This window comes from Moschus berezovskii, chromosome 13 (genome assembly GCF_049115385.1).
Source record: "Moschus berezovskii isolate FMDL1 chromosome 13, NW_MosBer_1.0, whole genome shotgun sequence".
In the NCBI taxonomy this organism is placed as follows: domain Eukaryota; kingdom Metazoa; phylum Chordata; class Mammalia; order Artiodactyla; family Moschidae; genus Moschus; species Moschus berezovskii.
The window spans coordinates 65600851-65622846 of NC_142472.1; the positions used below are offsets into that span (position 1 = coordinate 65600851).

The 21996-nt window shown below is 48.2% G+C and overlaps 1 protein-coding gene across 6 annotated transcripts in view; it reads left to right on the forward strand.

Moving 5' to 3' along the window:
- ATP7B (ATPase copper transporting beta) overlaps positions 1-21996 on the forward strand; it is a 77457-nt gene that overhangs the window by 44502 nt on the left and 10959 nt on the right. For 3 of the 6 annotated variants that reach the window (XM_055426173.2, XM_055426168.2, XM_055426169.2), the window contains 11 exons: positions 2200-2457; positions 4424-4587; positions 6586-6747; positions 9664-9740; positions 10444-10615; positions 11683-11916; positions 12622-12713; positions 15890-16017; positions 16117-16271; positions 16491-16625; positions 20057-20251. In XM_055426173.2, the coding sequence (XP_055282148.2) occupies positions 2200-2457; positions 4424-4587; positions 6586-6747; positions 9664-9740; positions 10444-10615; positions 11683-11916; positions 12622-12713; positions 15890-16017; positions 16117-16271; positions 16491-16625; positions 20057-20251 (1772 nt within the window). The remainder of the gene's footprint in view (positions 1-2199; positions 2458-4423; positions 4588-6585; positions 6748-9663; positions 9741-10443; positions 10616-11682; positions 11917-12621; positions 12714-15889; positions 16018-16116; positions 16272-16490; positions 16626-20056; positions 20252-21996) is intronic. The other 3 variants (XM_055426174.2, XM_055426175.2, XM_055426176.2) reach the window with 2 other exon arrangements.

Here is a 21996-nt window from a genome sequence, read left to right on the forward strand (position 1 = left end):
TGTGCTGATGACTGTCTTTTATAACCACTTAAATGCTAAAAAGGCATTATTTGTATTTTTTTGGTCACTCTGAATTGACCAGAGGTTGACAGTCGTCCAACCACATGATTTGTCTCTCCTTGCCACAGACTCATTTCCTTGTGATAAATATCTGAAAGCATAGTTGCTGGGTCACAGGATATCAGCCTTATTTCACTCCATCACAAATATTTATTGTGCCACTACTAAGTACCAAACTGTTAGAGGTGCCATTTTTGATAAAACTGTTAAGTAGATTTCCAGAAAGCCAAATCAATGTATACGCCCACTCAGGGTTGGCATAAAGGACCCAGTAGCATAGGCTGGCTTGAGTTTCTGTTCATTTACTTAAACTTTCTTTAGCAGTCTCCAGAAGCTCAGAATTTAGTTGAGTTAGACCTCTGTGTTGGAAAATAGCATGAATGTTAGTGAAACTGTTGACCTCAGTATTTGAATAGAAAGGCAAGTGAATCCAGACAGTGGTGATGGATAGCGGCAGGAAGGTTTGGTGGATTGGGAGTAGGAGGTTGAATGTTAAGAGCCTGAGATCCAAAGGTGGAGTCATTTTGAAGGACAAGGTCCAGGAGAGCAGAGCTGTGGTAGGTGAGGTGATGGTCTTTGCATCCAGAAGGTGGAGGGCCTCGAAGGCCAGAGCACTGGATGGTCTTCACTGAAGGTGCTGAAAGTGTCCATCAACTGCACTCCAACTGAGTGGAAGTAGTTTTAGCACTTTCCAGAAAATGAGCTTCTATTGTAGCGGCTATGGACTTTGAAGTAATGAGAGTTCATCATCAAATGATGTCATTCTTTTCTACATACTCTTCAAGAGTATTTTGTGTCATCGCAAAAGTGTGACTTTCCAGAAAATGAGCTTCTATCGTAGCAGCTCTGGACTTTAAAGTAATGACAGTTCATCATCAGATGATGTCATTCTTTTCTACATACTCTTCAAGAGTATTTTGTGTCATCGCAAAAGTGTGACTTTCCAGAAAATGAGCTTCTATCGTAGCAGCTCTGGACTTTAAAGTAATGACAGTTCATCATCAGATGATGTCATTCTTTTCTACATACTCTTCAAGAGTATTTTGTGTCATCGCAAAAGTGTAACTTTTCAGAACGATCCAATCGTTCTGTATCTTGATCTGGTTGATGCTTAGTTACATCTTTCTATACATGTGTGGGCAAATGGCTGCTCCCTGATCCCTGGAACTCGGCGGAGAAAGGATGGCCTTTTCAGTATTGGAGCCAGCCAAACAGAAAAAAAATTACCCTTGACCATCACCTCAGACCTACACAGAAGTTAATGTGAACCGTTATCAGTGACCTGAATGTAGACTTTCATGTAAGATAACAGAGCTCAGCGAAGAAACCAGAGCTAGAAGAAAACATCGCGAATAGTTTCAGTGTTGAGGTAGACATGTCCGTTAACAGAGGAAAGAATGCATCACCGCTGAAGCTGGTTTAGTTGACTGTACGTTGGACTTCATTCACATCAAGGGCTTCTTTTATCAAAAGAGATACCATTAGATGCAGGTGACAAAGCAAATCACAGACTGGCAGGCCGTGTTCACAGTGGGTACAGCTGACAAAGGGCTACTGCCCAGAATGTATAGAGGACTTAGACAAATGATGAGGGAAGGGTGTTTGGGGCAGTTTGATTCCCGGAGGGGAGGGAGTGGGCCTCTGTTAACCAGGATGCTCTAGTGGTTAAAAGACAGTCCAGATGTTTAAGCTCGATTCCCTGATTTCTGAGGGGTTTGGGGCAAAGTATTTAATTTCTTATAACTCATTTCTTCATCTGTAAAATAGAATCAGTAGCAGTGTTTGCCACAGGGCTACGTTGACAGTTAAAGGAGGCCATGTGTGTGCTTAACAGGGTGGGGTGCCTGGTGAGTTCTTATCACTGCTGTTACTGTCATCATCCATTAGCGCATTTGTCTACCCAGAACATTCCATCCTTAGTATTGGTGTGTTTTCCTACATGTGGAATAGTGTCTCCATCTGATGGTGGAGAGAGAGATTCAGGGATGAAAACTCCAGTCCTCCCCACCGACCCATATCTTCTCCATGAACTTTGACCTGAATATTGTTAGGCTTGACCCTCCAGTTCCGGAAAAAAATTATTCATTCTTCTAGTTTGAATGATTTCTAATTTGAATGATTTCCGACCTTCTGTCCTAGAAAACTGTTCCAGCAACCACATTGGGAACCACAGTGCTGGGAGTGCCATGGGGCACGCAGCAGCTGGCGCACCCATGCCCATGCAGAGAGGGACTCCCCAGCCAGGGGGGCTCCATACTAACCACATCCCCCGCCAGTCGCCCAAGTCCCTGCTGGCCTCCACCACGGTGGCCGCAAAGAAGTGCTTCCTACAGATCTCAGGCATGACCTGTGCATCCTGTGTATCGAACATAGAGAGGAACCTGCAGAAAGAACCTGGTAAGAGGTCCACACTGCACCGAGCCTGGAATGCTGCTGTAAGGCGGTCGTGTAGACTGTTGGGCGTCACAGTTAGCAGCGTGGGGTGGTGTATGTGCCCTTTGGCTTCTCTACTGACCACGTTTATCAGGAGCCCTGATAATCTGGTGGGGCTTCCCTGGCGGCTCAGTGGTAAAGAACCCACTTGCCAATGCAGGAGATGGGGGTTCGATCCCTGGTTTGGGAAGATTCCCCTGGAGAAAGGGAATGGCTACCCACTCCAGGATTCTTGCCTAGAGAATCCCATGGACAGAGGAGCCTGGCAGGCTACGGTCCATGAAGTCACAAAGAGTTGGACATGACTTAGCACACACTGATAATCTGGTGGCATGTTCATTGTATGTTAGAGGATAGATGTTTCTCTAACGTTCTGGAGCAGTTTGCATTCTGTCCTTTAAGGAGTATTTAGTTTGAGATAAAATGGATCTCTGAGTGAGTTAGCCATGGGGAATCTGGTTTAGAGGTCAAGGTACAGTCATGAGTGGCCTCTCCACCTAGCTTGTCTTGGTAGCAGTCTGTGGTTTTCCCTTCCAAAGCCTCTTACTGTTAAATACATCATCAACAGCCTGTATTTTGTGGAGAAGTTCCAGTTTCAAATATCCTGCCCTGTTGTCCCTGTAAATCATAAAGAGTTGTAAGAACGCCAAAGTTTTGTCCTCTAAACAACATCGGCCATCTGATTTCTTAAGCCTGAAAGTGGAACGAAAATCCTGTCCCAATTTTGTGTTTGGAGAATGTCTGAACCGTGACTGCTGGCCTCCGGGGTCAGCTTCTGTCTTCCTGCTGCTCCTTGTGACCTCCTGCTCACCAAGCCTGTGGCTTCTTGAAGGTCTAGAGGATGGTTCTCAAACTGAGGTGTTCTGGAGCTCCCCCGTCACCCTTGGGCGGATTGCTCGGAAGTTACCCTGTGGTTCACGGGCCCATGTTTCTCTTCCTCACCTGAATCTATTGTTTTATCCCTTACGTCATTCTTTCTAAAGCACGTCATTCCTTTCATTTACTTGAATGAGCTTTTTTCCCCCCTTAAACAATTTTGTTTCAAGTGAAATTACATAGTATTTTATTTTTTATTTGTTTTATTTTTTTTCACTCAGTGGAAGGCAGGACCTCCCTCCCTTAAACTATTAATGAGCAATAGCGGTAACAAGATGGTCTGTGAGATTTTTTTTACATTCCTGAAAGCGATTAAAAGCGGAAAAAGAGTACGGAAAACCACTTTTGAAAATTATTTTTTTTCTCCTGTGAATGAAAGTGGAGGAAAAAAGGACCTCCTTGGTGTAACAGTAGTTGCCAGCTGCAGACTCCGTCCCCTGCTTTGAGGTTACAGCCTCACCAGTGTCTCCTAGGGCCCGACTCAAAGCTGCCCTGCCGGGCTGGCAGTATGGCCCAGCCTGGGAGTGGGGTGACCCCCAGAGCGAACCCCAGACCCACTGAGCCGGAGTCTGTGCTTTTACCAGGTCCTCAGGTGATTCGTATGCCCAGTAATGTGTGAGGAGCGTGGCTGTAGAATGGTGGTTCTCATGCTTGGCTGTCCATTAGAACCCCCAGGAGAGCTTTAGCCTGCCTGCAGTGCAGGAGACATAATGAGACTCAGGTTTGATCCCTGGGTGGGAAAGATCCCCTGGATGAGGGCCTGGCAACCCACTCCAGTTTTCTTGCCTGGAGAATCCCCACGGACAGAGGAGCCTGGCAGGCTACAGTCCATGGGGTCGCAAAGAGTCAGACACAGCTGAGTGCCTAACACGAAGGGCCAGGTACAGTGACTGTTAGCGCTCCTCCCCAGGTGATCCTCACGCACAGCCAAGTGTGAGCACCACTGTTCTAGAAACTTCTGGGGGCAGAGGTCTTCCTCTGCTAGCTTGTGTTGAACTCATCATCTCCCAGAGGCCTGGCCTGGAGGGTTCCAGCTGTGCCCCGCTGGTTGCAGGGATCCTATCCGTGCTGGTTGCCCTGATGGCGGGAAAGGCAGAGGTGAAGTACAACCCGGAAGTCATCCAGCCCCTGGAGATAGCAAAGCTCGTCCAGGACCTGGGCTTTGAGGCAGCAGTGATGGAAGACTACACGGGCTCAGATGGTGACCTCGAGCTGATGGTAAGCATGGCGGCTGGGCGGTGCAGGGGGCTGGGCAGTGTAGGCCTGAGACGGCCTTCGGAGGCCTTCTGACCACTGCCAGGGCTGTAAACAGGATGCTCACCCATCTTGCTTTTATCCTGTCGTTGCTGGGTTCTCCTTTGAAGCCAGTAACTAGGATCTGTTTGTTTTGTGAAGGAATGCCCTCTGTGTCAGAGAGTCATAGGGATGCATCCAGAGTTTTAGGAAGGAGGCAGTGGTGGGGGAGGAAGAGTAGAGACAGCAGCTATCCTGAGCTTGGTGGTTCAAGGGAGTCAAATCTGAACACGTCCCGTGAGGCCAGGAGGGAAGCTGAAAGGCCAGAGGGGTATCCAGTCCATGGGATGTGAGCCAGTGAGGAAGCCAGCAGCCATCCCAGAGGGAGAGGGCTTGGTCGTAGGCACAGAATGGATCTAGAAGGTGCCTGGTGGCTAGAGTGTCCCCAGGCACTTGGTCCGGGGTGAACGCCGTGGTGGTTGACATTCCCAGCGCTACTGGAAGGGGCGGGATGAGGTGGGGGCATGGTTTCCTGTCTGCCCACTGTTGCCAGCTGTACTTGTCAACAAATCATCGAAGACAGCAGATGGGTCTAATATTTCACATATAGTGTGTTCACAAGAACTTCTGTGCAAAGCTTCTTTTGTATAAATAAAGGGAGACTTAGAAGGAATCCACAAGCATTGAGTAATGCTGTTTACCAAAGTGACTGCATCTTCTTTGCTGTGTTTAGTCCCTGCTGTTAATGGTGAGTAAATGTTTGAAGAACGAGTGCTGAGGACATGAGTGGCACTTTGAGGTCCTAATAAGTGGTGCTCATTGCAGAGCAAACCTTCCGCTCTGGCCATGCCTCGGTGTGTGCTGAGGGGCCCAGTGTAGCACTCGCTGAGTTGAGGCTGGAATCAGCCCTGGTGACAGGAGCAGGGCCCCTCTGAAAACCTCCAGGTCCAGAGGTGCTCGTCTCTGCACAGACTACGGTGTGGGAAATCTAGATTAGACGAGATCGGGCGCATTCAGGATGGTATGGCTATAGACTGATGTGGGAAATCTAGAACAAGACTGTCATTTGGAGAGACTTCCTTGGTGGTCCAGTGGTTAAGACTCCAAGCGTCCAATGCAGGCAGTATGGGTTCCATCCCTGGGTGGGGAACTAAGATCCCACATGCTGTGTGGTGTGGCCAAAAAAAAAAAAAAGACAGTGGGGAAGATGAAAACATTTTTTTTTGAACAATGTTTTATTTTTTTTAATTGCAGTGTTATTTTTTAAGACACTGAGTGGTATCGATACTTGTATTGTCATCATGTGCTCAGGTATTTTATGTCTGTATTTAATTTGTTTTCTGGGAAGTGCTGACCACTGATACTCAGAAGAAGCGAAGAAGTGAAATCGCTTAGTCATGTCCGATTCTTTGCGACCCCATGGACTGTAGCCTACCAGGCTCCTCCATCCATGGTATTTTCCAGGCAACAATACTGAAGTAGGTTGCCATTTCCTTCTCCAGGGGATCTTCCCAAACCAGGGATCAAACCCTGCATTGTAGGCGGACATTTTTACCATCTGAGCCACCGGGGAAGTGATACTCAGAAGAGTCAGTCGTCTGGCTCACTTTATGCTGATGACAGATGGCCGACTCACTTGGAATTCCTTTCTCACACTGGTGCACGCAGCCTGGAGTGGCAGAAATGGATAACCAGGACAGGGCTGTGAAAGTCCATCATTAGCAGAGCTGGGAGTCAGGCCTCAGTCCTTGCCATCTACTTAGTGATTGATCTCCTGTACCTGAGGTGGGGAGGAACCACTGGTTATATTCCCTGAAGCCTCTGGGGAAAGTCTGGGGTTAAAATTTTACACTGGGGGTTTGGAGGCTTGCACGCTGGAAAGGACAGAGTTCTTGTGGCTGCCTGTTAACCAGCTCCCTATATGCCTTTGATGGGGTCCTCTGGACCCTGGGTCAGTGGAATCTTTGTCATCCTTTGCTGCAGATCACGGGGATGACCTGCGCCTCCTGTGTTCACAACATAGAGTCCAAACTCAGGAGGACAGACGGCATCACCTATGCCTCTGTGGCTCTCGCCACCAGCAAAGCCCACGTGAAGTTTGATCCTGAAATTATTGGTCCGCGGGATATTGTCAAACTTATCGAGGTGAGTCATTCATCCAAAAAATTTTGCACCTGCCTTTTTAAAAGCAGTGATTTATAATCATGATAGAAAAATGAGCAAAATGTAGCTAATTTAAAAAAAGAGAATCAGCTAGTATAATATATTGATAAAACCCTTCAGATTTTCCCATGGAAATAAGGTGACTTATTTTAAAATAAACTATAAGGGTTTAGTTCAGTTCAGCTCAGTCACTCAGTTGTGTCCGACTCTTTGCGACCCCATGAATCACAGCACGCCAGGCCTCCCTGTCCATCACCAACTCCCGGAGTTCAATCAAACTCATGTCCACAGAGGCGGTGATGCCATCCAGCCATCTCATTCTCGGTCGTCTCCGTCTCCTCCCGCCCCCAATCCCTCCCAGCATCAGAGTCTTTTCCAGTGAGTCAACTTGTCGCATGAGGTGGCCAAAGTATTGAAGTTTCAGCTTCAGCATCAGTCCTTCCAATGAACACCCAGGATTGATTTCCTTTAGAATGGACTGGTTGGATCTCCTTGCAGTCCAAGGGACTCTCAAGAGTCTTCTCCAGCACCACAGTTCAAAAGCATCAATTCTTCGGCGATCAGCTTTCTTCACAGTCCAACTCTCACATCCATACATGACCAAGTATCAGATAATCTGGGATTGCAAATCAGTGCAGGGGGCTTCCCAGGTGGCTCATTGGCAAAGAATCCACCTGCTAATGCAGGAGTTTCAAGAGATGTGTGTTTGATCCCTGGGTGGGGAAGATCCCCTGGAGAAGGAAAAGGCAACCCACTCCAGTATTCTTGCCTGGGAAATCCCATGGACAGAGGAGCCTGACAGGCAACAATCCATGGGATCTCAAAAGAGTCAGACACGACTTAACAACTAAACAACAGGAAAAAGAAAAAGACATTATTTTAATTTCAAGTAGTCCCTGAGAAACAGCAGCATCACCAGGATTCCTGGTACATGGTGTTAAGTCGACTAATTGTGAGAATCCCCTGGTACCATCCAGGGGTTAGGACTCTGTGCTTTCACTGAGGAAGGCCTGGCTGGGTTCGATCCCTGGCTAGGAACTAAGATCCCACAAGCCATGCAACACAGCCAAAAAAAAAAAAATGACTAATAATAATGTTTAATATTATTTACATCTGTGCCAAGTATCTGCAGACGAAAGGACTGTTGGTGTTGGGAAGAGTTTCCTTGCATTTGGGCCTTCTTTGCAACAGGAGAATTCAGTCATTTCTCCTTTGGAAAATGGGTCAACGCAGTTTCATATACCTGCACTCCATTCCTTCCTCACTTGGTCCACAGACAGTCCATACCCTCTCCCAGTTCTGTGCTGTATCAGAGCGCCAGTGGTGATCTGGCTGGGCCGAGACAGTCAAAACTGAACCAGATGAACTCGTAACAACTGATGGTGAAGTTTAGCAGGGACTGTGGCTTATGAAACATTTCAGAGCAGGCTTTGAGTTGTGTTAAATTTTCCTTTGTGTGTGTGTGTGTGTATGTGTGTGTGCAAGAGAGGCGTCTGTTGTCTGGCCTAGCAGAGCTCTTTGATATGCAAATACTGTTACTGCTGTTGATATAGTACCTTAATCTTAGAGGTAGACAACTCAGCTTCTTCATCAGATGAGGAAGAGAGATCCCCCAGAGAGGTTCAAGGACTTAGATCCCCCGTACCCAGCTAAAGGATGCAAGACCTGGTACTCAAATCCAGATCTCCCAGCTCCAAGCTCAGTGGGCATCCAGTTTCTGCCGTGCCGCAGGTCTTTTGGAACAGTGATGATAAGGCACTGGTGAGGGAGAGAAGTTGATGGATACAGTAATGATGGGGAGTGTCCAGGTGGAGCTTGGAGCGTATCTCCGGTACCCTTCCTATTTCTTTTTATTTATTTTAAAAGATAATTTATTTGGCAGCGCTGGGTGTTAGTGGTGGCATGTGGGATCCCTTTTTTAGCTGCAGCATGTGTAATCTTAGTTGTAGCATGTGGGATCTAGTTCCCCGAGCAAGGATTGAACCCAGGCCCTCTGCTTTGGAAGCTTAGAGTTTTAGCCACTGGACCACCAGGGAAGGTCCCCACCACTTCCTGTTTAGAATACCCTGCTGGCCTCTACCCAGATCACTGTAACTCCCTCCTTGTTCTTACTCAGGGAATATTGCCAGTGTCTGGCCCCCATTCCTGCATCTCTGGGGCATCGTTTCCTGATGTAACTCGGCCAGCATTAGTTGTGAAGGATTTGTCTTTAGATGGCCTTATATGCTGTTTCTCCTACTGTAACAAATGTTTGCGTAAAATCCCAACATCAGAGTCCCCAGGGCCCCTCTTTCTATTGTGCTGACTGACAGGACATTTCCTGACAGCTTTTTCTGTGTAATTTCATAAACGGAATCAGAAATCTCGTGATCAGATCAAATAAGGCAGAGAAGGGTGGAGGAGAGAAGTGAGGCAGCCAAAGAACTGGGTGAGATAATCCCTGAAAAACCACAGATGCTGTTGGAGCCACAGTCTGCTCGGCAGGAGAGCCCGTGCTGAGGGGCGGGGGACCTGTGACTGGATCCAGCACTTCCGATGATGCTGTGGCTTCAGTCGAGGGTTGACCTGTAACCTTCAGTTTCATCCTGCAGAGAGCAGTGGCCGCTGACTAGCTCCCCAGCTGATACTGGGGAGTCTATCACTCACAAATCCTAAGCTTGTAACTCGGCATTCGTCAGCTTGGGGCAGGCTCAGTCACCTCCCAGCGTCCACTGCCTTTGCCGACAGAAGGAGCAGATGTCACTGTGGACGGCGTCTGTAGGGTGATGTGGGAACAGAAGTCCTGAGTCCTCAGAGGCAGTTGTAGGTTAACCTCATTTCCAAAGATGTAAAGTGCTTTCTCCCAATGCCTGTTCTAATCAAGTGCCTTCTTTCTTGTTTCCTCCTTTTGATAACAAGGAAATTGGCTTTCACGCCTCCCTGGCCCAGAGGATCCCCAGCGCTCATCACTTGGACCACAAGGTGGAAATAAAGCAGTAGGTAGAACAGAAAGGATAAACCGTAGCTCTGCCTATGTGGCCAGTTCTCCCCAAACCTCCCCTGCCTGATTCTGTGATAATCAGGGTCCCTGTCGCCACCTCCTACAGCACCTTCTGCTGAATTAATCACCTTTACCTCGTAATGTTAATCCTTTACAACAATACTGTCCTGCGGTACCTTCTGCTATGACAGAAATGCTGTATGTCTGTATTGCCCAGTATGAAATGCAGCCACTGTGGCTCAGGAAATGCATTTTTAATTCCACTTCACTTTAATTTTAATTTAAATAGCTACCTATGGCGGATGGCTAACAGATTGGATAGCACTTAATGTGTGAGTTTTGAAGAAAAAACAGTAGCGACCATAGTCTGAGGATGGTCAGCCTCTTTGGGGCTGAACTCTCAGCTTTTTCTGGGCCTTGGTTGCCTCACCTGTAGATTGGAGGTACCAGTTCGGCCACGTGCAGACCAGGGTTATGTCTAAACATCCCTGGAGCATCCTTGCAGGGAGGTTTAGGCCTTTGATGTCCCCCAGATGGCCAGTGTAGGGAGCGAGCACTGCTTTCACTGTAGCCCTTGGTGGTCTGTCCCAGACATGAGGCAGAGGCAAGCCTCAAACCGAGTCCTCGGGAGGGGACCGGCCTGGAAGCCAGGGGACAGGCGGAACCTGACATGTCTGTGTTGCCGTGTTACTTTCCAGGTGGAAGAACTCGTTCCTGTGCAGCCTGGTGTTTGGCATCCCCGTCATGGGTTTAATGATCTATATGTTGATACCCAGCCGTGAGCCCCAGGCCACGGTCCTGGACCACAGCGTCATCCCGGGGCTGTCCATCGTGAATCTCATCTTCTTTATCTTGTGCACCTTTGTCCAGGTGCGTACTGGGGGCTGGCAGGAGGCTGCCCTGCATGCCTGTGCGTGGCCGGTGCTGTCCTCTAAGTGCGCTGTCAGTTGCTCCCAGTGCCTCTTCCCTGCCTATTGCCCCACTACCCAGCCCGTTGCTGATTGTTTCTGTCTTATGGCTGACACTAAGAGCCTAACACGGGGACAAGAAAGGACCTGGCTTCACGGGCAGTTCACAGATGACCAAACTCCCCCAGAACAGCAGCCCTCTCGAGGCAAGACTTGGTGATCCAGTGTAGCACGTTTGCTTTTTTCCCTCTGAATTTGCCCTTAGAAGCAGCAGCTGGACCGCCCTGGAGCTCTTTCTGCTCTTCTGTATCTTGTCTTGAATGACCGAGATGTGGTCCCAGGGAATCATAATTTAAAAGGCACAGCCCTTGTGTTATATCTACCTTGGGGACCACATTCAGGAGCTAGCTGTGTTTCTGGTGGGAGACGTGCCTTCTGTTTATTTTGGAATATAAAATAAAGCTCCTGACTTGATATGAGGCTTAATACTAGAATATTAGAATTAATTCATATTAATTAGGGCTGTCTGGAGTCAAGTGTTTGTAGGCTGAATTTGTTTTTTTTTTCCAGATCTTCATCTGTATAGGAAAAATGCATATTTACGTGCATATATGTCCGTGTGTGTATGTATTCACTACTACAGACATGGGCCTTTTTTACAGCCAAAATAGACTTATACCAGACCCACTGATCTGTAGCTGGCTTTTTCACTCAGCCACGCACTGTGTACATCTCTCCCACCAGCGGTCTCTTCAGGGACCGCATAGCACTGTGCCCAGTATGAACGCACCATGACCTTTCACCATCTTCACCATCCATGGACATACATTTACGTGGTCAAGTCCTCCGGGTCTTAAAGGTCCCCCGTAAGCATCCACTCCCGTGGCCAGAAGTCCTCTGAGTGAGGAGTACATTTCACACGTGTCAGTTACGGAGGGCAGAGGGCTGTCCGCGTCGTGGGTGAGCCCCGAGCACTTGCAGTCCCGAGGGGCCCTGTCACGACCGTCACTCTCCCGCATCGCCTTCCAGTTTCTTGGCGGCTGGTACTTCTATGTCCAGGCCTACAAATCTCTGAGACACGGGGTGGCCAACATGGACGTGCTCATCGTGCTGGCCACGAGCATCGCCTACGTCTACTCGCTCGTCATCCTGGTGGTGGCCGTGGCCGAGAAGGCCGAGAGGAGCCCCGTGACCTTCTTTGACACGCCCCCCATGCTCTTCGTCTTCATCGCCCTGGGGCGGTGGCTGGAACACGTGGTGAAGGTAACTGCAGCCTCAGGTTAAAGGCAGAGCTCCTTCCTCAATAGCACAAACCTCAGTTCATCTGAACACCGTGGTTAGAATTACTCATGATACGCCGTCAAGGGCATGACTCGAAGAAACGTGAAACCTACATATAATTAGGTGCCCTGGCCGCTAATCTCCAAACCAGTCGCTACTTCTAAAATCCCAGCTAATCTGGTTAATTATTAAAAGTCTTTGTTCAGGTGCCGCGTGCAGTGGAAAGAACCCTGGCTTTCGGGTCAGAGGTCACATACGTCTCTTGGTAAATAACCAAGCATGTGGCTTCCTGGATTAGATATCCACATTCCCACCTCAGGGTCGTGCCGTTTACCACCATTGTTCCAGATATCAGTGTGTCCTATAAGAATGGAACTCAGGTCCTAAAAAAATTAGAGTGAACCTAAAAGGAAACGGTCAGTGGGCAGATGGGTATTGTTTGTAATTACTGAAATGTAATTGGCGGGACTTGGTGGCACCGTCCACTCAGGGTGGTGACAGCACAGCTCTCTGTCCCTGGGCAGTGGGTTACACCCATCCTGAAAGCCTGCAGAGGTGCGGAGGGGCTGTGTCAAGGGACCGCCTTTCCTTGCAGGGTCTTCTCTAACACCAGCCTTGTGGGTGGTGGCTTGGGTTTGCGCAGGTCGGCTTACTATCGCTCACACTCACATTCTGGCTGTTTCTTAGAGCAAAACCTCAGAAGCGCTTGCCAAACTCATGTCTCTGCAAGCCACGGAAGCCACCGTCGTGACCCTTGGTGAAGACAACGTGATCATCAGGTAATCATCACTGTCAGAAGTCCTTGATCAATTTGCATCAGCGTGTGTGCTACACAGCACACACCCATGGTATACAGAACGTGACACACGACCTTGCGAGGGCCGGCGCAGCCACGACAGAAAGATCCCTCCTGTAGGTCCACTTCAGCAAGCAGAGCATTTGCATACTAAGATGAGCAAGGGCTCAAGGGGGTGTATGTGTGCTAGACGCCAAGTGAGGGGTACAGGCAGTGTGTCTGGAACTTAGCAGGAGAAGGCTAGTGGTGGTCAAACAGAGCTTCCCAGAGCATGGTGCATGAGCTGGGTCTGCCTCACAAGATTTGGAGGATTTAGACAGACTGAGAGATATGAGTTCAACTTGATGCTGAGGTAGGAGTTCAACTAGCCCAAGAATAAAAATGGGAGAAGTGTCTTTCTTCTTTAGATTAAATGCTAAGTCACTTCAGTTGTGTCCAACTATTTGTGACCCTCTGTCCATGGGGTTCTCTAGGCAAGAATACTGGAGTGGGTTGCCATGCCCTCCTCCAGGGGATCTTCCCGACCCAGGGATTAAACCAGGGGTCGAACCTGTGTCTCTTACATCTCCTGCATTGGTAGACAAGTTCTTTATCAGTAGCACCACCTGGGAAGCCCTATGTATAAGATTGGCAGATATTAAAAACAATAATGATTATTGTCATTATTGTTGGGACTTATATAGCATTTACTGTTTGTCAGATGCTATACTAACATGTTTGTGTTTAACCAAAAGAAAAAGAAAAAAGCCCTTATGAGGAAGGAACTCCTAGTACTCTTATTGTACAGATGTGGACACTGAGGTTCAGGGAGGCTAAGCAACTGGCCCAGGGTCACACAGGTGTTAAGTAGTGGAATTAGGACAGAACCTACACTGTTAGTTCCAGAGCCCATGTTCTTTACAGTTACATATACTGATCCTTGGGCTCCCCTGGTGGCACAGTGGTAAAGAATCTGCTTACCAATGCAGGAGATGCAGGTTCAATCCCTGGGCCTGGAAGATCCCCTGGAGGAGGAAATGGCAAGCAGCTCCAGTATTCTTGCAGAATTCCTTGGATGGAGGAGCCTGGCGGGCTACAGTCCATGGGATTACCAAGAGTCAGACATGACTGAGCTGCTAAGTACACGCACACACAAACTGACCCTTACATCATATTTCATAACATGGGCATTTTTGCAGAATAAGGCTTCTGTATATCTTTGGTCAGCCCCATTTTAATGGTTATTTCTTGGCCTTCTTTGCATCCCAGAAACTGCTCTGGTCCCACCACTTTCCCCTTTTACCTGTGATCTCACTTCTGACTTCAGGGAGATGCAGAACTTCTTCTGCAGGTTGCTTCAGCTCCTGTCTGGTCTCCTCATCTTGCAGTCTCTCAGCCCCCTCCAGCCTTCCTTGTTCCTCCACCGGTTTCTAAAATCGCTTTTGCCAGAGACATCAAATCATGTCCATGAACCAGATCCCACCATGGCTCTCATTTAATGCTCATGTCAGCCTCTCGCCAGCATTTCCCCTCCTTTTCGGTCCCTTTAAAACTGTGTCTTTTTCTTTTCTTATTAAGCTGTCGCTTACCTTCACTGAAGAACATAAATCCCAAGTGTAGGGCGTGATGACTTTTACACATACTTGCATCAACATCCACAACGTCCGCATGTTCCATGCCGTGGGCTGGGTGCCCGCTCCTGTGGGCCCTTCCGCCTGCTCAGCCTCTCAAGATGGGGCATCCCAGGGCTGAGGGGTCTCTTCCAGCCACACTCCTGGGGAAGCTCTTACCATTTCAGACTTTGGATTCTGTCTGTATTTTGACAGCTTCCCGGTTTGACCTCTAGTCTCAGCTCAAATCCAGTTTCTCATTCCCTATTCTCTGACTCAGTGGCCATGAGTTTGAGTAAGCTCCCGGAGTTGGTGATAGACAGGGAGGCCTGGTGTGCTGCAGTCCATGGGGTTGCAAAGAGCTGGACACGACTGAGCGACTGGACTGAACTGAATGAACTTGTTGGACTGGCCACATCTGTGTAGAAGTCAGGCGAGCGTCTCTGGCTTACCATGTGAGACCAGAGACCTCATCTCCTCTTCTTTCCTGTTCCCCTCCTTCCGTAGCTGCTTTCTCATAGACGTCTCCATATCATTAAACGCCTTCTCATCCACCCAGCTACTCAACCTGAAATTAAGAGCTCATGCTTGCTTTTCTTAGGCATTCAGCACATCCACACGTCTTTCTAACACCTTGTGCCCCCAAAGCTCCTGGTCTCTCTTCCCTCACCTTCCGCCCAGGCCATCTTTCACTGGAGAGGCTGCCACAGCCTGACTCCTCTCTCAGCTTCTGTAGTTGCCCCTACAGCCCATCCTCTTGCAGCAGCCAGAGACGTGACTTGAAAATGTGAACCAGTGTCACTTTCCCACTAAAAACCTTACGTCCAAAGCCCACACTTTGCTCTGCAAGACCCATCATGATCTGGGTTCTGTCTGCTTCACTTAAACCCCTCCAGTCCTGCCTGCAGCCTTCCTGTTTCTCAAAGGCCCCTGCCATCCTTCCGTAGGGCTTTGCGTTAGCTGTTCTTTTTCTCCTGAATTTTCTTTTCTTTCCCAGGCCTTAGTTGCTGCACACAGGATCTAAAGTTGCAGCATATGAACTCTTAGTTGCAGTATGTGGGGTCTAGTTCCCTGACCAGGGATTGAACCCGGCCCCCCTGCATTGGGAGGGTGGAGGTCTTAGCCACTGGACCTGCAGGGAAGTCCCTCTCCCTTGAGTTTTCTTTCCTTGTAAGTTGGGTCCTCTTGTCATCCAGCTGAAATGTCATCTTCAAACGAGGCCTGTCCCCTTCCCTCCTCCTCCTCCACCACCGAAAACAGCCCTCCAGTCACTCACCATCAGCATAGCACTTCTTTAAGTCTTGGAACTATCTTGCTGGTCTGTTTGCTCCACAGAATTGACTTCATGAGGGTTGGGACTTGGCTGTCCTCACAGCTGTCTCCCAGCTCTAGGATGGTGCCTGGCCCTAAGCATCTGCACAGTATTGACTCAGTGTACACAGTAGATAAAGTGATGACTGCTGCTCGGAATAAAGCTGGTGGAGTGTCCAGAACCCGACCTGGGTGACATGCCAGGGGGGCAGGCTTCCACGCGCAGCCCCGAGTGTAACCTGAGCGGCTTCTGTTGCAGGGAGGAGCAGGTGCCCATGGAGCTGGTGCAACGAGGTGACATCATCAAGGTGGTCCCTGGGGGCAAGTTTCCCGTGGACGGGAAAGTCCTAGAAGGCAACACCATGGCCGATGAGTCCCTCATCACAGGTGTGGACTCGGTCCCTTTGGGTGGGCGTCAGCGCCCTGCCTGGGCCCTGGGGACACCGATCGGGCTCCTCACATAACTGGTCTCCTCCCCACCTCTAGGAGAGGCCATGCCTGTCACCAAGAAGCCCGGAAGCATGGTAATCGCCGGGTCCATGAACGCCCATGGCTCTGTGCTCATCACTGCCACCCACGTGGGCAATGACACCACCTTGGCCCAGATTGTGAAGCTAGTAGAAGAGGCCCAGATGTCCAAGGTACTGAAGGAATTTTAAAAGCACTATAACTTCAGCTCCCTGCTTTTAGAAATTATTCCAAGAGTCCCACAAAATCAGGCAGATTTAATTGAGTTAGAGAGATTGACTAATAGCTGTAGTTAATGAAGGAGCTAGGAATCCCAGCCCTTGTCCACCCATGGCCGGTCTATTTCTTCAGAGATTGTAACTTCCCACGATCTTGGTGTTTTATTTCCCTAGGCACCCATTCAGCAACTGGCTGACCGGTTTAGTGGATATTTTGTCCCATTTATCATCATCATTTCAACTGTGACGTTGGTGGTATGGATTGTAATCGGTTTTATCGATTTTGGTGTTGTTCAGAAATACTTTCCTGTAAGTTGAATGCTGTGGGCAGTGTGGTTGTTGTGTTTTAAATAATCAATTGCCATTAATACTGTTTTTTCATGTCTTAGATTCATTGGGCTTTAATTCCCCATTACAGCTTATTTGTTTGCTTCACTTATTGGCAGCACAACCTCAGCCAGGGTGGGACAATCAATCAGTCACTCGACTCCTGCAGGTTTTTTTTATTCTCTAAAGACACCTTTTACTTCCTGATAATTTCAAACACCGCTGGCTCTCAGTGGTAATGCTTAAAGCATTTGCACATTTGCACTGTTGGCCATTTTTGAGGTTATGAAACACACATCGTGGAAGATAGGTCGCATCAGCCACGATTTCAATTATTGTTTCTGTTGTTCAGTCGCTAAGTCGTGTCTGACTCTGCAACCCCATGGACTACAGCACGCCAGGCTTCCCTGTCCTTCACCATCTCCTGGAGTTTTCATGCAGTTTCAATAGCATGATAATATTCTTTAAGCAGTTTTAAGAAAAATATTTTTTTGGCTGGCTGTGTCCATGTAAATCTAACCTTGCAGCTTCCCAAGTTATGCTAATAGCTTTTTGATAATTATTAGACATTATATATGAAAATACAATTCAATGTCTTTGAAAATACAATTTTATAAAATTTCAAAAAATTACAAAAAGTTTCTGCTTCAAGGACTTCCCTGGTGGTCCAGTGGTTAAGACTCAGCACTTCTACTTCAGAGGGCATGGGTTCGACCCCTGGTTGGGGAACTGAGGTCTTGTATGCTGCATGGGGCCGCCAAAAAAAGAAACCTTTTTCTGCTTTGGAAACGACTGTGTACATTTGTGATTCCCAATTGGGGGTGATTTTGGTTGACAGTGTCTGAAGATGTTTTTGGTTATCATGACTAAGGTAGGGGGGCTACTGGCATTTAAGTAGAGTCCAGGAATGCAGCTAAACAGCCAACAATGCACAGGACAGGCCCCAACAAAAAACTATCTGGCCCCAAATGTCAGTAGTGCTGAGTTTGAGAAACCTTGATAGACAGAAAAAGCTGATGGCCCACTGGGAGTAGCATTTGATAACTGCCCAGTGAGTGGAACACCACTTTCCCTTATTTTTTAAAATATCTCAGACTTAGCCCATTCTAATATTTATTTTTGCCTTCAGTTCAGTTCAGTCGCTCAGTTGTGACTGACTCTTTGCGACCCCATGAATCACAGCACGCCAGGCCTCCCTGACCATCACCAACTCCCGGAGTTCACTCAAGCTCATGTCCATTGAGTCGGTGATGCCATCTGGCCATCTCATTCTCTGTCGTCCCGTTCTCCTCCCACCCCCAATCCTTCCAAGCATCAGAGTCTTTTCCAGTGAGTCAACTCGTCGCATGAGGTGGCCAAAGTATTGGAGTTTCAGCTTCAGCATCAGTCCTTCCAATGAACACCCAGGATTGATCTCCTTTAGAATGGACTGGTTGGATCTCCTTGCAGTCCAAACTGTAAATACAGAATGAATATTTTTTTAAAACAACATTTTTATCTATAGGGGCATATCATATATACTTGGGTGCATGTCATTAATTTACATGTCATTTCGTCCCTCACATTTCCTTGCTTAAAATGAAAGATGTCCAAGTTAGATACATTCCGACATCTAAGGAGATTTCTGTGCTATTAAGAGAAGCCTGTGACTGTATTCCTAGAACTTCTTACCAGTGGTTATTATGGCACATGACCGCCAGAAATTCTGGCTTTTGTGGGAGAGCATCTCGTTGGCATGTGGCTGTGGGAAACAGTCCTGAACAAGTTGGAAAGGGTGGCTTCCTGCTGATCCCTGCCTTTCTGTCTTACTTTTGCTTCTTTTGTTTTTATTTGCGATATCAGGGAGGATGCTGGCACTGGAGGTACTATATGTTCCTTTCAGACATTCTTGTTACTCTGCTCTGTGAAAATTGTTTGTAGGGACAGGATTCATGTTCCCCTCCAGAAGTGCACCCCACCTCCCTCAGAATGCCAGGTGTGATTTTGACAAGAATCCCTGGCTTTAAAAAAGTACCCATCTTTACCTCTAAAACATCACATGATGGGTTAAACACCATGCCCTTCTACCTAAATCAAACTGTTTCTGTGAAAATTGAATGATCCTTACTAACGTATCTTATTTTAGAATCCCACCTTTCAAAGACTAGATGGAAGCTGAAGAGATGGTGGTCTGTATCCTCCATTTAGAAAACACACGTTTGACTGTAATTAAGTGACTACAGCATCTCTCATGTTCACCAGAGCCACTAGCCATTTTGAAAGATAAACTGGGATCACTCAAGATGTTAGATTGCAGATAATCATACTGATTGTGTCACCAGGTAACTGGGAAGAAGACCTGGTTTGTTTTTTTTTTTTTTTGGTTTGGGATTTATAAAGGAAACAGTAGTGAAAAAATAGAAGAAAATAAAGATGGCTCCAAACCCCTATACTTTGGTGAACATCTTTGCAGGATTGTTGAAGGGCTGTGTAGAGATATAGGCAGATAATTTTACACTAAATAACACATGCCATCTTGTGCTTGTTTTTTTAAGTCACCAGTGTTACTGGTATCTTTCCATGTCAATAAGTATATGTGTACATCATCATTTTAACATCCACATAATATTCCATTATGCATGCCGTACATACAATTTAACCAATCCCCTATTGATTGTTCCCAGTTTTTTGCCTTTATGAAAAAACACTATGAGAAATATCCTTGTATCTGTTATCTATAATGTTTTAAAGCTTTATAATAATAAAATAATAATGATAATGTAATAGTTATAATTTCTCAGAAGCTTCTCTTTCTGTCAGGTGTGGTCTTATGTACATTTATATTTATATGTATTTATATGTGGTGGTGGTGGTTTAGTCGCTAAGTCGTGTCTGACTCTTGTGGCCCCATGGACTGTATATTATCTCATTTAATCCTTACAAAAACCTGGGAGATGGGCATTATCATCTCCGTTTTGAGGAAGCTGAGACACACCATCAGGGCCATGACATGGACCTACCTGGTCCAATTCTAGAGTCTGTGTTCTCCTTTGGGGTTTTTTGTGTAATTCTCCCCTCTTATAATGCCTTTCCCTGAAGATCAGGTTGGAATGTGGGATGTGGAGCAGTAACGTGAACCACGCGATAGCACGCATCCTGAGCCCAGCACCATCCAGCCATCTCAGAAACCCCAGCTGCACTGGGATGTTCTTTTTTATTTTTTTAATGAATTTTTATGGGAACATAGTTGATTTACAACGTTGTGCTGGTTTCTACTGTGCAGCAAAGTGAATCAGTTACTCACACATATGTCCACGCTGTTTTAGATACTGTTCCCATAGAGACCGTTACAGTGAGACGTTCTTTTGTGATCAGAGTTCTGTGTGATGCCTCATCTGACTCTCAGCCTGCCTCCGTCTCTTCCCTCTCGTTAGGCCCCCAGCAAGGGCATCTCCCAGGCAGAGGTGGTCCTGCGGTTCGCGTTCCAGACGTCCATCACGGTGCTCTGCATCGCCTGCCCCTGCTCGCTGGGCCTGGCCACGCCCACGGCCGTCATGGTGGGCACCGGGGTGGCCGCCCAGAACGGCATCCTCATCAAGGGAGGCAAGCCCCTGGAGATGGCCCACAAGGTCGGCTCCCCACTGCTCCCTTCGAGGTCTCGGGTGGGGTGATTTTGTAGCTGTACAGCTGCACAATTTTTTTTTTTTAATTAGTCCTAGTGAAAACAGTACTTGTTTAAATTTCGTATTCAAATTTGAATTTGAAAATGAGAAAACCTGAACAAGGGCTCGTTAAGCCCTGCTAATTAAGTAAAACAGAAGCCACAACTCACTGGGGATGACGTAGGAGCCGCAGCAGCTCCCACATAAAGGACTGAACGCTGTATAAATAATCTCAGTGACAGCACGGAGGCGGGTGCTGGTTGTGTCCATTTTACAGGTGAGGGAAGTGCAGTGGGGGCCCGGGGGCCTGCAGCTCAGACATGCAGAGCTAGGCTCACGGCCAGGTGGCTGGGCTCCGGGGAGGGTCCCGGGACCTTGGGGTGGAGAAGCAGGCGACAATATCTATGAAGAATCTCCCTTCAGCTAGCAACCCCAGCCTTCCGTCCTCCCTTTATTTCTTTGCTATCTGTGTGTGGGTCCCGTGCCGGGCCTCAGCTCTCAGGGACTTTACAGTCTAGTGAGACAGGCAGACCTGGGGCAGGTAAACTGCAGGTGCCATGTGGAGTGTGAGCTGCCTGCATGAGGCAGTATGCGGGGCCTGACTGTAGACTTGTGTGTGTTGGATGGGACGGGGGTTGGCGCAGGTGGTCAGGGGAGGTCTGAGACCTGCCAGCTGGCAGCACTGGAAGGGTGACCAGCACATGGAAGGGACTCGGGAGGTCGTGATGCCCGGTCCCAGACTCCATAGGATGGGAGACCATGACTGTTTCCCCATCATTGTGTCCCCAGTGTCTTACCCAGAGCCTGACCCGTGGGGATCACCCCACACTTATTTTCTGAATAAATAAATGAGGACAATCGTGGAGTGAGAGACTGACAGGAGATGAAGCTATTAAGGGAGGAAGGAGGCGGCGAGGGGGCCTTGAAGAGCCTTGCAGGTTTATTTAGTCCAGGATCCACAGCTTAACCAAAAAACAGGGTGAAGCGGGGTCAAGCACCTGCATGATCGCAGGCTGGGAAAATCCTCCTGGCAGCCTAGTGGGGGCTGGAGTGGGGGCTGGAATAAAAGCCAGCCAGAATGGCTGAGGGAAGACCCACTGATGGTGTTGAAGTGAGAAACAAGAAGGGGAGTCTGTTGTTTGCTAAACGGGGGACAACTGAGCCTGCAGGACACAGTCTCAGCACAGCAAGGGCCAACCTTGTCCAGGTTCCGGGGACTGGTGGACGTGGGCCATCTAAGCGCAGTAAGCGAGTGTGGCCAAGTCCAGACCTGTAGAGACCAGTGCCAGGCTGCTGCTGACCGAGGGGGACGGGCCCTCAGGCTGGCTCTGTGGTTACTTGTAATTATGGCCAGGGAACACTCCCTTCCTCTCTTGAACGTGGAGCTGGAGAACGCTGTTCTCCGTAGGCTTTTGCACTGATGCGGGCCAGGGAAAACAGTGCTTGGCCTGGCAGACAGGGTGGACACGGAGAAGGGCAGGCCCCCAGGGTCGCCCTCCTGACGTGACAGCAGGAGAGGTCTGCATGGTGTTACTGTCTGGGGAGGGTACCATACCACCTCCTGTTACATCAGAGTGAGAGCTTCTGTGGAGTTTTTTGAGAACTGGGCAGAGAGGGAGCTGAGTTTTTTGCAGCAGGAGAGGTTAACCCTTGGGATGGGTGTAGAGGATTCTGTTATGGGGCGTGAAGGAGTGTTGTTACCTGCTCAGGGT